The sequence below is a fragment of the Lonchura striata genome, chromosome 3 (assembly GCF_050655825.1).
Source record: "Lonchura striata isolate lonStrDom1 chromosome 3, ASM5065582v1, whole genome shotgun sequence".
NCBI lineage: Eukaryota > Metazoa > Chordata > Aves > Passeriformes > Estrildidae > Lonchura > Lonchura striata.
The window spans coordinates 47971738-47987391 of NC_140705.1; the positions used below are offsets into that span (position 1 = coordinate 47971738).

At 37.9% G+C, this 15654-nt stretch overlaps 1 protein-coding gene and 1 long non-coding RNA gene across 6 annotated transcripts in view; one reads left to right on the forward strand and one right to left on the reverse strand.

Moving 5' to 3' along the window:
- Positions 1-535: 535 nt before the first annotated feature.
- On the reverse strand, positions 536-12560 carry LOC146767886 (uncharacterized). 2 transcript variants are annotated; one of them, XR_014953724.1, is made up of 3 exons: positions 12287-12560; positions 5057-5197; positions 536-4965 (listed from the first exon to the last, which is right to left on the reverse strand). It is a non-coding gene; the product is annotated as an uncharacterized LOC146767886 (long non-coding RNA). The 2 variants fall into 2 exon arrangements; XR_014953725.1 differs by having other exon boundaries at positions 5057-5241.
- Positions 12561-12698: 138 nt separating this feature from the next.
- Positions 12699-15654, forward strand: part of NT5DC1 (5'-nucleotidase domain containing 1) — a 147806-nt gene continuing 144850 nt past the window's right edge. For all 4 annotated transcript variants that reach the window (XR_014953721.1, XM_085575060.1, XM_021555531.3 and 1 more), the window contains exons 1-2: positions 12699-12815; positions 14778-14869. Coding sequence is in view for 3 of the 4 variants with exons in the window: in XM_085575060.1 (XP_085431186.1) it covers positions 12723-12815; positions 14778-14869 (185 nt within the window). In the remaining variant the exon portion in view is untranslated. The remainder of the gene's footprint in view (positions 12816-14777; positions 14870-15654) is intronic.

Sequence of the window (15654 nt, forward strand, 5' to 3'; positions counted from 1 at the left end):
ATCAGATTTAAAAGACTTCTCAGAAAGAGAGAAGATTGGAGTTGCTGAGAACCACTGAGCAGATTTCCTATGTGGGACAGGACAATAAGTGAGCTGTGGTGACCACACTGCAGCAGCTTCTGAGAGGGTCTTTGTTCCCATCCTGGTGACTCTATTGAGGATTCACTGCATTTCTGGAAATAAAGAAGTTCTCTTAACGGTTTAGAGTCTATACAATTTTACCACAATAAAATTGTGGCAATAAAAGAAAATTAGCATGTAATAAAAAAGTTCTTGCAGGTTTAACAGGAGAAAATAAATTCTAATAAATCCCATAATCTTGATTTTCACATTCACAGTTTGGAACAAAAGAGAGTAATCATGTATATTCAGGGGCTTTTCAATATAAACTGTTGTCCAAGTCCTCTGCATTTGTATTACATATAATTTGATAGAATAATCTTTGCATTACCGGTTCCTTGGCTTAATTTATTTCTTTTGTCTTGTGTCTTGCATCCCACTATATTTTCCTTTCTTTGCAAAATGAGGCCAAAGAGTCCTGAATTGCTCTTTGGCCTTCTGTATCTTTATTTAGTTTGTTTAGAAGTCTGAATATCAGAGCAGAAATTGTTAAAAAAAAAAAAAAGGCACTGGAGGTAGAGTGACTGTAAAAGACTTAATCAGAGATATTGATTAATTTTATTGACAAAAGTGCTTTAAGAAGAATGCAAGGGTCTCACCTCCTTCATGCAGCCAACACTAGCTAGCAAAAAAGATTAATTTATTATAACCAGAATGGCACATTTACACTATGAATACTGAAATTTAGTATTCTGGTCCCTATATTACAAAAAAACACCAAACACTAATATTGTAAGTAATTTCTTAAAATATACAACACCTTGAAACAAAGATTGTTAATTTAAAACCTGTGTCTGACAGGACTATATAAACTTAGACTTTAGAAAATAGAGCAAATCTATTCAATCAAGCAGTATGTTCCCCCTTCATACTAGGTAATTTCCCATTGTTTTTAATGTATATTTCCTTGTTCCAAAAAGGAGTGAGTGAACATTAACGCTATAGGTTTGAAGATGACAGATATCTGAAGTTACTTTTTATATTCTATATATTGCCCATAAAGTCCAGTATAAGTAAGACTCCTGCAAGGAGCCTTGCACCTGCTTAAACAATCAATTTGAAGTCCTTTAAATCCATTAAATCAAATTTTAATTAACTTAGAGTCAATATCCCTTAGGCCTTATTCTACAAAACAATCCTGTTTAAACAATGGTGGTGAAACATATTTCTCTTAGTTGACTGAATGGACAGAAGAATAATGTGCTAACATTACATGCTTTAGTAAACTTCGTACAAAACTAATCTGCAGTACTGACATTAATTGAAGTAATCTTAGAATCAGGTCCTGCTCTGTATGAATTAAGGTATCAGATTAAGTTGTATAAAATAAGTACACATAAGATTTGAATCCACAATATTTCAAAAGCCTTGTTTTGATAGAAGTTCTATTTGTGTTACATGCCTTTAAAAATTATTTTGTATGAGTTTGCATTACAGATATTTCCTACAATTATTGATTTGTATGTGCTCTGTATGGAACTATTCACATAAATACATAAAAACTTAGGAGTTTCAAAAGGAACCCTCCTTCAACACACAAATATGATGGTTCATATTTCAGAGACAAGGAATGAACATCATTGAGACTTGGTCTTCAGTACTGATGATACATCGTGTTTGAAACCATTCCCCTATGTCATGCAGAGAAGAATTGTAGTCTGAACAGCTCTGCTGGAGAAAAAAGAATATTCTAAGGCAATATCCATCAAAACAGTTTTTTTATTAAATATGAGTCACTTGAAATTGGAAATTGAAAAAGACAGTGGTTTTTCTTAATGAGATCACAATAGAAACAAACATTTTCATTCATAATTGTGTTGCATTCTGTAAAAGGAAAAAAAACTCCATGTAAGGAAATGAGAAATTAAGGTATAAAGTACAAGAATTTTAATTAAATAATCTATGATGCCTGTAGCATCACTTTCGATACACTATAATCTTTTTCAAGGCAGAAGCTATACTGCTGCATTTAATGTATGCTAGTTTAAATATTCAACATTATTATCTTGCTTAGAAAATCTTCATAAGGCATTACAATAAAGCAACCCAAACCTTTCAGTGAAGTAAAATATTCAAATAATGTGATCTTTAAAGAAGTTAGCAGAAAACCAAAAGCATATTGCTTTAAACCTGTTCTTGGGGAATAATTTAAATGACTAACCATTTTAAAGTTGTGTAGCTTTTTTAAGGTAACAAGCTGAAATAAAGCAGTGATTTTTTTTATTACAGTTGTCTTTTCAGCTATATTTCTTTCCATTTCCACATTAAAATGGAACACATTACTGCCACTTTGTAGCTTTTATATATTCCTTTTAAGCAGCACTTCTATTTTGTTTCTCTAATTTGCACATTGTCTTTTTCTTTCAGTAAAAATAAATTATGTGCACAATTTTACTCTTGACAAAATTGTTTACTCTTATTGATTAATCATTTTCCTGGTTTTGTCTATTATCTTAAACCATAAATCCACAAAGACATAGAGTTATATTTGATTCTGCATTTTCCAACTTGAAATCTTTTTGCATTTGTAATGAGAAAAGTCTGGCTATTTATTTCCAAAAGGCTGATCCAGTAATCTATCTCTACTCTAGAAAAACATTAAAAGTATACTTTCAAGTGCTTTGGTGATGAGGGTTTCTTATTTATTAGCCAAATTTGGGCCTGAAACATGCTACATCTGACAACAAATTAACAGAGAGGAATAAGGTTCTGTCGAGGATTGACAGAATAGAGACTTCCTCTATTTGTTCAAACAGATCCCACTTCGCTCAAATATAATGTGAGTTTTGCCATTATCTGCAATGGGACCAGACCTCAACCATTATTTTTCATTTCATTGTACATTATTCTAAATGATATACAGCCTATAGTGTTAAAAATTGTAACTTAATTTGCTTTCTATGAAACAGCCTCTATGAATAAAACCAAAGAGATGTAGCTCTCTAAGGCATGAAAAATACTTCTAATCAAATTTATCTCTGCGTGGGAAAAAATATGGCAAATGAATGACAAAGAATTATCAGTAAACATGATTTTGCCATTCTTTTAAGAAAACGTATTCCAAACCTGACTCTGCTATGAATAGTTTTTTAATTTAGAATGTGTATTTATTTATGAAGATTTTATGATGGGTCAAGATTGTTTCTCACATAACTCTATCAAAGTCTGCATGTTACAACATAGATGACTTGTGAACATGATTTACCATTTATATCTTAAGTTGGAATCACATCAAAAGAAGAAGTCCAAAGAGAGATGGATATAAAGCAGCAGTGTATCAAGTACTGAACTCATTGTTTCACCTGTGAGTGAAAGTGCTCGGGGTTTTTTAACAAAAATAAAACCAGCAGTCTCTCCTGACCTTCACTGTACCTCAAAAAGGCAGCACCTCACAGAGAAATTTACTGTTAGAATATATTGATATACCATATAAAGAAACATGTCTTATTAATTACTTTAGATTACTGAAAAGTTATATGGAAAACCAGTAGAAAAATTAGCTGTTAATTTTAGAATAGAATAGAACAGAGCAGAACAGAACAGAACAGAATAGAACACAACAGAACAGAACAGTTCAGCTGGAGGTGACCTGCAATGATCATCTGCCTGACCACTTCAGGAATGGCCAAAGGTTAAAGCATGTTTTAAAGGACATTGCCCAAACACTTCTTAAACACTGACAGGCTTGGGGTGCTAGTTACCTCTCTAGGAAGACCATTCCAGTGTCTGACCACCTTCTCAGTAAAGAAATGCTTCCTAACATCAAGCTGGAATCTCCCCCAGTTCAACTTTGAACCATTTCTACACACCCTGTTACTGGATCACAGGGACAAGAGATCAACATCTCCCTCTCTCATCCATCTTACTTTTATTCTTCCTGCTATTTAAAAAAAAATCATTTCCATGAACTGCGCATACATTAGGATTTTATATATCTAAAATCTCTCTATAGGAAAAGGACTGGTTCTGGAATCATTTTCTATGACTGTATGAACCCTGTGCATGGTTCACCCACCCCCCTGACTAAGCATCCCTCTCTCCTCTATGTTTTCTAAATAGTTTTCTACTTCCTGTTCTCTTTCTGCTGTATCTGCCTTTCACAGTTAGATGCTGTATAAAGAACATTACCCAAAAGGTAAGACACTTTATAATCCAGAGGAAAGGGAATTGAAAGTGCCCCACAGCAACCTCAGGACATGCACTTATATATTTTCCCTATGAAAATGAAAGGATAGGCAGAAAGAAACTTATAAAGCTGGGATGTACTTCAAAATTATGTTAGGAAGTAGGAAAATAAAATCTTAAATGCCATAATTTAGCCATGGCCAAGGGCACAACTTATTTAAAAAACATTATCTTATCTCCATCTTCAGATACATGGGTACAATCTGAGAGTCAACAAATGTCAATACTTAGATAACTAATTTCTATATTTGATCCAGCATAAAAGGTCTTAAAATCATGTTTATCTTATTGATAAGAAGTGACGAGATACTCATTGATTTAACTGAGAGTAGGATTATCTTTTTGCCTTTAGTTCATGAATCATTGTTTTTAATCAATTTTTGACTTATATTTAGAATAATTTTATTGTAAAAGTAAAAATGCGGTATATGCAGTTACTTCTTTACTCTGTTTCAGCATCAGTCTGACCTGTTTCTGTGTGTTCAAAACCCAAAGTTCCACAAATTGATGCAACTTGTCTTGCAAATATGTATCTTCTTACTGTTCTTCCTTTTCTTTTGTTTCAGTATACTTCTCTCTTTAGAGATCTAGAAAATTTCTGTATCGTTTCCTGCCTCCTCTTTTCTTTCTGCATGTCTTTCACAGCTGTACAATGAGAAGCTGTACAAAGTACATTACCCAACAAGCAAGACATTATGTTTATAAACACAGGGAAAGGGGAGAGGAAGCCAGCAGCTTTGGTCATACTCACTTTCAATAAGGAATTCTGATACAGAAGTCTGTTGTTGTAGAAAAAATAATTCATCTTCTTTCTTTGAAAATTTTTTCCCAAATTCATATTCCTTTGTCCTTGCTTCCACAGCTTTAAACCTTGTCAGAATTGCCTCTCTCCCTGTCAATAACATGAAGGTAGCTAAATGCAGGCATGCGGTTTTCCTAAAAACAGAAGAGGCTGCACTGACCTGCTTCACAGACATATATAGAAACATGATACACATATTTAAACAATTTTATCAGCATGATAGACTTTTCTTGATGCCTAATATACATTAATTACATCACCTCCTTCTTATCAAAAAGGAAGCATTTTTTTTTTTATCCTTCCATCAGACCACTATTAGACACCTTCTAGAAGCAGAACAGTAAACATCAAATGTGGTTAATATTCAAAATAAGCTCTTGTATTTTAGATTAATAAGCATTAATATTAGCTTTTCATTATTGCAGCCCCAAGAAATAACATTGCTGTTATAATCAGCAATGAACACATAGAGAAGAAAATATGTATTAAACGAAAGATCAAACCCTCCTTAAAAAAAAGAGGGTTTATAGTCAAAGGAAAAAATTACCTCTCTACTCATCATAGCAATAGGAAAAAATCTGGTCTTGAAAATCCTAACATGGTAAGAATTGTAATTAATTATGTAACTTGCATGTTAGTTTGAAAACACAGATTTTTGTGTTATGTTACAGTGGGTTAAATTTTTCTGTACTCAGTCATAGTAAGACCATAACTAGAGAAATATGTCCAGTTTTTGATCCTGTATTCCAGAAAATTTGATAATGACCAATTTGATAATGGAGTGATGAAGGAACATCATCCAGATTGAGAATAAAAGACAAGCAGGCTCAAAACCCTTCAGCCTTTAAGGAAGGAACTTAAACAATTAAACAAAAGGAGTCTGTGTGAAAACATAGCAATAGCCTTCAAATAGATAGAAGTCTGGTGCATCTGCTAGGAATAGGACACAACACAAGAAAAAAAGATGCATTAGAGCAACAGAGACTTTGTTTTGAAATGAAGGGAGGGAGAAAACTCTGTGTTCTACATGTAAGGACCATTAAACACTGGAAGAAACAGCCTCAGTGGTTCTTTCAAAAGAGTACTTTTAAAGAAGTAGACAGGTGACTTCTAAGGATGTTTGTAGCTGGATTGATCCTGTCCCAGGGCAGAAGATGGCTGTTGTTACGTCTTTCCTAGTTCTGTTATCTTCAAGTCTGCAGCGTTACAGTTGTGGCATTTCCCACTGGCTGTTCGATAGCTCTGTTCCTTTGTGCAGACTGCGTATTGGAATACATTTGAGTTTTTTATGCAATAACCAGCAAATGTCAGGCTTGAAATGCAAGCCGGTAACCTACTTGGACAACTCAGAAATCTTCAGAATGTCTGAATTAGACATATTCCTGGTTTACTCATGAAGAAATTGAAGCCATAAGCAATTTATATTATCTGTCCATGAATATACCACAAATGAATGGAAAATGAGGACTGAAAACTGAGTAATCCTCTGGATTTTACACTTCCCATTGTAAACATAAGAGTAGGCTCAAAAGAAAAAAAAAAAAATCCCCAAAAATAGGAAAAATATGGCAGTGTCCCATAGATCATAGAAACTTAACTGTTATCTCACTATTAAATACAAAAAGGTGTATTTTGGAAGCATATCTTCCCCAAAAGTCCATATTTCTAGTGCAATTTTTTTGACTAAATGTAACATCCATCCAGGTCAGAAAGAAAAATCTTTCAAAGCACCTTTAAACAACTATGCAGAGTTTTAAAATATATACTCACTAAGGGTCCAGCAATCAGTCTTGGTTATTAATTATTCTGACAAAAAAATTGATTTTCATTTCCTTCTTTCATGTTGTGTGGGAACAGCCTGAGGTAGATTACAATATCTGAGAGAGATGATAAAGACAGTAAGAAGGCTTTTGAGAGAGCACTGAGCACCTAGTGGATTACTGTCTGTTTAAGCTTTTGATGAACTACTGGGTTTAGTTTTGGGAATCTTGTCTCTTCAGCATCCTGATTTTCATTTCTATGCAGGTTGGATAGAATGTAGGGAATATAGTACTGAGGTGCCAGATGTAATCAGGTGAACTAATCCCAGCAGGACACTATAAATTTTATGTGTGCAAATTCACTAGAAAGTTGATGTGTCCATATTTTGTACTATATAAAAAGGCTCCTAAACATCCCAATAAACAGTAAAACTTGTGAAGTCACTGAAATTTAATCAAATATTAAATTCTGATCAATACTTAAGTAAATTCACCAAGCTTCTCTACCTAGTAACAAGGTGTCCTGTGTGCCACAGAGGGATGCCTTGAAAATTATACAGTATTTTGTTCAACTTTTAAAAGTCTACTAAGGTAATAGTAAATGCTAGAGATTGTTTTTCAAAGAAAATATATTCTTGACAGATTTCTCTGTCTTGCAGAGACAAAGGTTATCCCTAAAATAGTGTTGATAGACCTATGTCTCCCAAAGTATCACTCTGTAAAAAGTCATAGCCCTACTTCTGTGTATCCTGAGTTTATTCCTGTGATGGTTCCTAAACAAATGTTTCCTTCTTAGAGTCCTAAATTTAAAATCAATGAACTGAAACCAGCAATCCTGTTTAAATGCACAACGAATCCCACTGAAGCATCATAGGATGCTTCAGGGTGGGGATGCTGGGCTGTGGGGCATTCTTACACCTGTGCACTGAACACCTACATGGGTTAAAAGCTAAATCAAGTACAAACCTGAGGCTCATCTCTTAGCAGGGTGCTAAAATTAAATATATATTAAAAAACCCAAACCCCAACACTTTTTGGTTTGACTAATGTTACTCCGAAAGTATTTACATACTTTTTTTAAAAACCAGCAGGGAAAAACCTATAATGTTCTGACCTTACTTCTGCATAAGAAGGTGTTTCTTGTCTAAAATGAAAACAATCTGTATTTGTTCAAATCCTTATTTTCACATATCACTATTATAGTTTCTGTAACAATATGAGGGCCCCTCCTTTTTTTTTTTTAAACTGGAAAGTCTTATAACCCTTGCCAAAATAGACAAACGGTTACAACTGCATAGCTGGGACAAAGTCAACCTACACAGTCTCAGGGCAGTACACACGAAGTTTAAGGGAAGTGAAGTAGACTAAGGCGCAGACGGTTCCCAGCTAACTCACAGGGATGCTCTCATGTATCGTGCTGCTGCCACCTTAAGGACAAAGACAGCGAGGACCTGCGCTGCTTGTCCTGCGCAGAGACCTACAACTTCTGTGTGACAGCTAGGATTTTGACACAGTTCTCATGCCTTTATGTACATTACCACACTCAGTTGCGTCCTGTTTGCTCTCCAGGGCATGGTAGTACGCTCTTGTTCTTTAAAGCTACATGATAGCTTATAATTTAAAGCTGTGTGGTGTTAGGAGCCTATTCTGCAGGGAAAGCAGGCATGATGTGGCACGATGGAAAACAAAATGCTCCTTTTCTGTATTTCTAAAAGGTTTTAACACATCAAATCACCCAGTTCACATGTTTCTTGCAGGTTGCTAAGCATCAAGATGCTGAGGGTGCACAGAAGCCACTGCCCTCTCCTGCTGGCTCCATGGGGGTCTGTGCATCAGGGGTTGAGGGCTGGAGAGGGAAAGTCCCTCCAGGCAGCCTTGCAGCCCCAGCTTGAGGGGTTCTGGTCTTCAGGTGTGCCACACCACAAGCAATTCTATCTCTGCACAGAGTGACCAGTTATCAATTTCCCCTACTAAGATTTGTGATTTTTCCCAATTTGCCAATTATCACATATCAACAACATAAAAGAAATTATTGTGATGCACAAATTAACTATGCAACCTAAAAGAAATTTAGTTAGGACCTGATATCCCAACAGTTCAACTTCAGTTATGTGGACATCTCCGAGTGTGTCATCGTGCCATCAAACCTGAAGGACAGGGCTGAAAAAGTGCTGTAAACACATTAAGGTATTTCAGTTTTTGCAGAGGATTTTTATTAAAGGAGGCTCCTTTCTGAGAAAGGCCCTAGAATGCAGTGTCAGTATATTTAAAGAATTCACCTGAAAGGAAGAAACTGAGACAAAAAACTTTTAACACAAAAGAAAAAGAAATAAAATAATGGTGTATATGTGCTGAAAGTAGATGGCCAAGACTATTACCAGGATTGTGCTGCAAATACTGAATGTTATTCTCTCATTTATCTTCTCTTTCCCCAGAACAGAAAACCCATTCTCTTTATTAGTATTTTCACTATTTCTTGTTGTCAAACTTCTGATTTAATCTTCAGCTTCATGTATCTGAAATTTAACTTAATCCTTCCATGGGTAAATATTGTTCCCTATACAAAGTGGTTTAAGATAAGTATGATTAGTACTATTGTGTTGTAAAATCTATGACAGCTTATCATTGCTGTCAGTATAATTGTCCAGCATTCACAAAAACTGGATGTTCAAGATTACATTCAGTTGACAGTGAATACAGTGACTAGAGGGTTGGACTAGATGATCTTTTTACGCAAACTATCCTATGATTCTATCAATGAATACATAGTTTTCAATATCTATTCAGATGTTTCAATACTTCAGTCTGTTAAGTTGCTTTTTTGGTGAGTTTTTGTATAAAATGCTTTACTGGTATAGCAAGAAAATGTCATGACCTAAACACTCTTTTGGAAACTACCTCAATCCTTTTCAGGAAATAAAAAAAAAGTAACTGGAATAAGATAGCTGTACTGATATAATCTGCAAGGCAGACAAACTTTATGTGAGAACAGCATGAAACACCAACTGTGGGTGACCTTTTGGACCTTCTGAAGTCAATCAATTGTGGCCATCAGCTTCAGTGGGACAGGAATTTGCTCTGTGTTTTCTGAAGTGAGAAGCTTTAGGAAGGTAAATTGTCTTACACTCTGAGTTCCCTGCTGCTGCATCATCTGGATAGTTATTATCCTGGATGTACCTTTTTTGTATGCTCAGATTTCACACATCTTAATTTTTTAAAATGTATTTATGTATTTCTTTAACTTATGTCTAAAACACATGTGTGTATCATTATTTATACATAATTTATGGTGTGTATACATATATAATGTATGGTGTGAGTATATATTATATTGTATGCATATATATATATATATATATATATATATATATATACACACAGCAGCATTAGAAAGTATATTGATGTCTGTGGAAGATTCTGAGAACCCTTGAGAGAAGCTCTTGTAAAATGGGCTCTGGTAAAATTATGTATAATCCATTTCTATCTTGCTCTGACACCTTAAGTGCTCATCCTGCCCTACTACTAGCATGTTTGAACTTTATTCCTAGTTTCTATATATTTTCCTGTCTAGTTAATTTCCTAATCTGATACTGAAGTTCTCAGTGGAATTTTAAAATGCATGTGAGAGGTCATGCTAATAAATTTCTTTCATCTGCATCTACCTGAATATAGCAAAGTGAATCTTAATATATACGTACATTGTAGCTCCAAATATATAAGAAAATTGTATCTATTTACTACTTGAATGTATTTTCATAACTGTTTTTCTCTGTAATGCCAAAGTATCATTGAGTGATCTGCAAAAATCAAATAATATTTTGATATACTCAAAATTTCCAGTGCACACTACTATGGTTATGAACTCCAACCTATCGACCTACAAAGCACAGCACTTACAGCTGTGCAAAGGTAGACAATACTGGAAAAGATTACTTGTATTAAATGTTTTTTAACAACTGCTCTCAATTAAATTAAGTTTTATACTATTCTATTTATAGCCATACAAAAATTTAAAAAGAAAACCTATGTATTTACAATATATTCAACTAGAATTTTTAATGTTTTGTGAATCAAAACGAAGTTTTGATGGTGTCACTGGTCTGTTGAGAGAAAAGAATTGAAGAATAAGGAGGTCCTTCAAACAAGGCTGTCAAGCCCAGTTTTTTAGCATCCTGAGTCCAGCCTTAGCTATCTTAAACTTCAACCACTGAGAACAAAACTACTGCAGTGCAACTCTCATCTGCTTGCTTTTCTCCAAATACAGTATTTTCTTTCAGACAGCACTTTCTTTCTAATTGCACTACAGCATTATTTATTCAGCAGATACCTATCAAAAACTCATTTGTTTATATATTCTGGACATAGACTGTACTGTTCTTAATTTTTTTTTTTTTTTTTTTTTTATTACCAAGACTGTCATTAACTCAAAAGGTAGCTATGGAATTACCTATGGAATTTTGGTTTTTCCACAGCCAAATGCACAGCATAGTGTGGATTACAGTATATCCTGCAGGGACTTTGATACATAGAGTCATAAAATTGTTTGCCTTGGAAGTGACCTCTAAGATTATCTGGTTCCAACTCTCCTGCCACGAACAGGAACACTTTCCACTAGACCAGGCTGCTTGGGGCCCCATCCAAACTAACCTTCAACTATTCATGGGATGAGACATCTACAACTACTTTGGGCAACCTGTTCCAATGCCTGACCATCCTTATAGGAAAGAATTTCTTCCCTACATCTAATCCAAACCTACCCTCAGTTTAAAGCCCTTGTCCTATCACTACATGCCTTCATAGAAAATCCCTTTCCAGCTTTCATGTAAGTTCCTGTAGGTACTGGAAGGCTGCTGTCAGGTCTCTCTGAAGCCTTCTCTTCTCCAGGTTGAACAATCCCAGCTCTCTCAGTCTGTCTCCATAAGAAAGGTGCTCCGGTCCTCTGATTATCTTCATGACCCTCCTCAGGACTCACTTTCTTATGTTGGGGGCCCCAGACCTGGACATAACAGGAATGGAGTAGGTGGGCAGAATCCCTTCCCTCGCCCTGCTCCCTACATTTCTTTTGATGCATCCTAGGACACAGCTGGCACTCTGGGCTGCAAGTGCACATTGCTGGGTCATGTTGAGCTTCTCCTCCACCAATATCCCCAGGTCTTTCTGCTCAAGGCTGCTCTCTGTCCATTCATTGCTCAGCCTGCACTTGTGCTTGGGATTGTCCTGACCCAGGTGCAGGACCCTGCTCTTGTCCTTACTGAACTTCACGATGTTCACACAGTCCCACCTCTCAAGCCTGTCAAGATCCCTCTGTATGACATCCCTTCCCTTTTCCCCAGCGAGTCGACTGCATCACACAGCTTGGTGTCATCGCAAACGTGCTGAAGGTTCACAACGAATTAGCAAGTAGAGTTTTTCTACTTACTTAGGCTAATTGTCCCCGGTAGGGCCCTTGCGGTGTGGCACCGGCTCTCCTGTCACTAACCAAGGCTGACTCCTGTTCCCCGCCGGCTCACACGCCCCGAAGCTCGCGTTCGCGGTCTGCCAGGCGAGCGGATCCCCGCGGTCCCACGCGGGTTTCCAGGCGCACAAAGCCCCGGCGGGAAGCATGTTTTTCGAATTCCAGCGCTTGGACACGCCTCCGTCCGTCCTCCCTGCGCCCGCCCCTCCATCCCGAGCTCGCCAGGGGCTGTGCCGCAGGTGCGGGCGGCCCCGCCGGGGCGGGGCGGAGCGGACCGAGAGCGTCCGCGGGCCCCGCTCCGCTCTGCCCGGCTCGGCTCCGCAGGAAGCGCCGCCCGCGCTCCTTCCTCCTCCCGCCTCTCTCTCCTCCTCCGCCCGCCTGCGGCGGCGGCGGTTCGGCGATGCAGCAGCACTTTTCCTTGGCTGAGTGCGACGTGGTGGGCTTCGACCTGGACCACACGCTCTGCCGCTACCACCTCCCGCAGAGCGCACGGGTGAGTGCGGGCGGCGCGGCCGAGGGGAGCGGCGGGAGCGGCCCCGCTCCCCCCGCTCCGCCGCATGCCCCGCCGGAGGCAAAGCGCCGCGTCCCGGGGCGCGGGGCCGGGACCCTCCGGCGGGGGCAGCGAGCCCGGGGCCGGCTGTCGCAGACATCCACGGAAGATAGGAGAATCGCGAGTGCATCTCTCGCCGGGCGCTTCCTCAGCAGGCCTCTCTACCCGAGCGGAGGGGACAGCCATGTCTCCTTCCTTGAAAATGGTTCTTCTTTTCTGGCCGTAGCGGTGCTGAGGAAAAGGTAGAGCACGCCCGCTAAATCGAGAGATGCTGCAGAGTGAGGAGCCCGCAGCACTTTGGACAGGAGACCTTTGCGAACTTTCTGGTGCTTACAATAAAACGCCGAGTTTAGAGGCACGCGGGCCCTCTGACTTAGCCCTGTGGTCTCTTTCAAGAGAAACAGCTGCCTGTGCTGTGCGTTCCAGCCCTTGCCACTTTCGTTTTTAAACTCCCTTGCAATCTTACATTGACTCGTCCTTCTCTGTTGATGTCAGGACTCTTTTCTGGAGCTATCTTGTGTCGCGGATGCTCATGGTGTCTCACTCTCCCCCTTTCGTTGCATCCATTCACTTACTGTACATTTTGTACTGCACAGGACACCCACGTTAATTGCAAGATAATTTCAGAATTTGGTATGGAAACAAATGTTTATGAGCTGTCTCATTTATTAATAGCATCCTGTGCTGAAAAGGTGCATTGCTTCCCTTAGCTCTATATGAGTTTAAGAGGAGTGGCATCTTGCTTACCAAGGAGGGTTCAAAAGTAGCAATAAAATGTATGAGCTCTTAGATTTCTAGGTGGAAACTGTGTAACACTAGGCTTACCTTCCATATTGTTGCCATATGCAAGCCCATTCTTACTGATACAAATCCTGTTTGATGAAGGCAAACACAAGACAATTGGCAACTATAGGAATTCTTTTAAAATGCTAACCAACCAATGAACAAAGTGGAGAAAAAATCCCAAAACTTTTACTAAACTTGGTGCACTCTTCATCTTCTTACAGCAAACAGAGGCAGACTGACACATGCCCATTGCGTGCCTCCTTACCTCTTGGAAATAAGAAATACTTTAAAAGGTTGACAGGCCCAGCTGAAGATGTAGGTAGTTCTTAGTATTTCAACGTTGGCTTTCATAATTTGTTTTTGTCAGACGTTATTCATTCTAATTCCAACAGCATCTGTTGTAATTAAAGAAAAAAGGCCAGGGAGCAACTTTAATGAAAGAATCACGAGAAAAAAAGGAGCAGTTACTATTTTTGGATAGTCTTTAAGGACATGGCAGCATCTTTGTAGAGCTTCTTGTAAAACTTTACCAACACAGTACATAAATAAATTGCTGAGTGTCATGCTAGGCCATTTGAATTTAGAAATAATAACAGTTTATTCAGTAGTTGCTTCTTTTCTTCAGAATAAATTCCTTCAAATACTTTTAAAATACCCCTAATGATAAATGTTTACTGGTTTAGAAGTTGCTTGTTGAATCTCAGTAACCACAACATTTAAAATTGGAAAAAAAAAAAAAAAGAATAAAGCAAAAAAGATGATTGGAGAGTGGGAAATAGTGACCAACCTTTAAGTACTTACCATCTTGATTTCCCAACAGTCTTGAAACACAGGGACTGTAAAGTAGAATATTGTAATCTGGGTTGGGGTGAAGACATTGCAGCAGAATTCTTGTATGTGTTCCAGTCATGAGAACATACTCGTGAGACAATGTTCTCTCATGAGAGAAATAACCTCAGGCACTGTTTCCCAGTGGAGGCAGTGGGACAGTGCCCCTAGCTCCATGGTTCAATTTCACTTTGGAGGCATTAACACTTGCATCTTGCCCCTTTTCAAAGAAGCAGTGTCTTTGATCTCACTTAATGGATATAATGAATGCAATGTTTTTTTCATTTCTAGCTAATATATGATAGTTTTGCCCAGTATCTGGTAACAGAGAAGGGATATGACGAAGACTTGCTGACTCTAGCTCCAGACAGCTTAGACTTCTGGTGAGTACACTGAAAATATTGTCATTCCTTTACACTGTAACTTTTTTACAAATCTCAGAAAACAGCTTCATTTATTAGGCAGTTGATGTTATAATTGTCAAGTCCAATGGATAAATTCAAAATTGCAGTTTCAAATACTTGTTCTAAGAAGTATTTGTCATGAAATACATCTAACATGGTATTTCAAAGAGAGAACTGAGCACCCAAACTTGCTTTGTCTGTGCTTCCAGCTATCTGGACACAAGCCTGTTAGTCTCACTCTCTTCTTTTATGTATCATCTTTGTCTTTGACATTCTGTTCAACAGTACCCATCAGATTTTAGTAATTTTTATCTCAACAGAAGCTGTTTTGTTTGTGTAGGGCTGATTACTCCCATCAGCCTTCTGAGAAGCCACAGAAAGGTGACATGCCAGGAGGTAGCCCTTGGATGGCACATCAGGCACAAAGCTGTGATGAAAAAGACCGAAACCCAAGTTCCTGCTCTGAACTCAGTGGTGTCTGAGCAGGAACTTAACTTGAGTCTTGAACTTTAACTTTATAAGGTTATTATCTAGGCCGTGGGGGTGGAGACTTGAAGACCAAATAATCTTTGTGTAATGTTTTTTTACAATTCAATGTTTGACTGGACAGTTTCCAATGAGATTGATTTCAACTTCCGTGAGACAAGCAATGGATCTATTTATCATATTTTGAGGCTATGATGCAAGAAAACATTTTTTTCAACTCTAGATATCTTGGTTTTGGTCTCTTATTGAAGCGGGAGGTTCATTAACATGGACCTGCA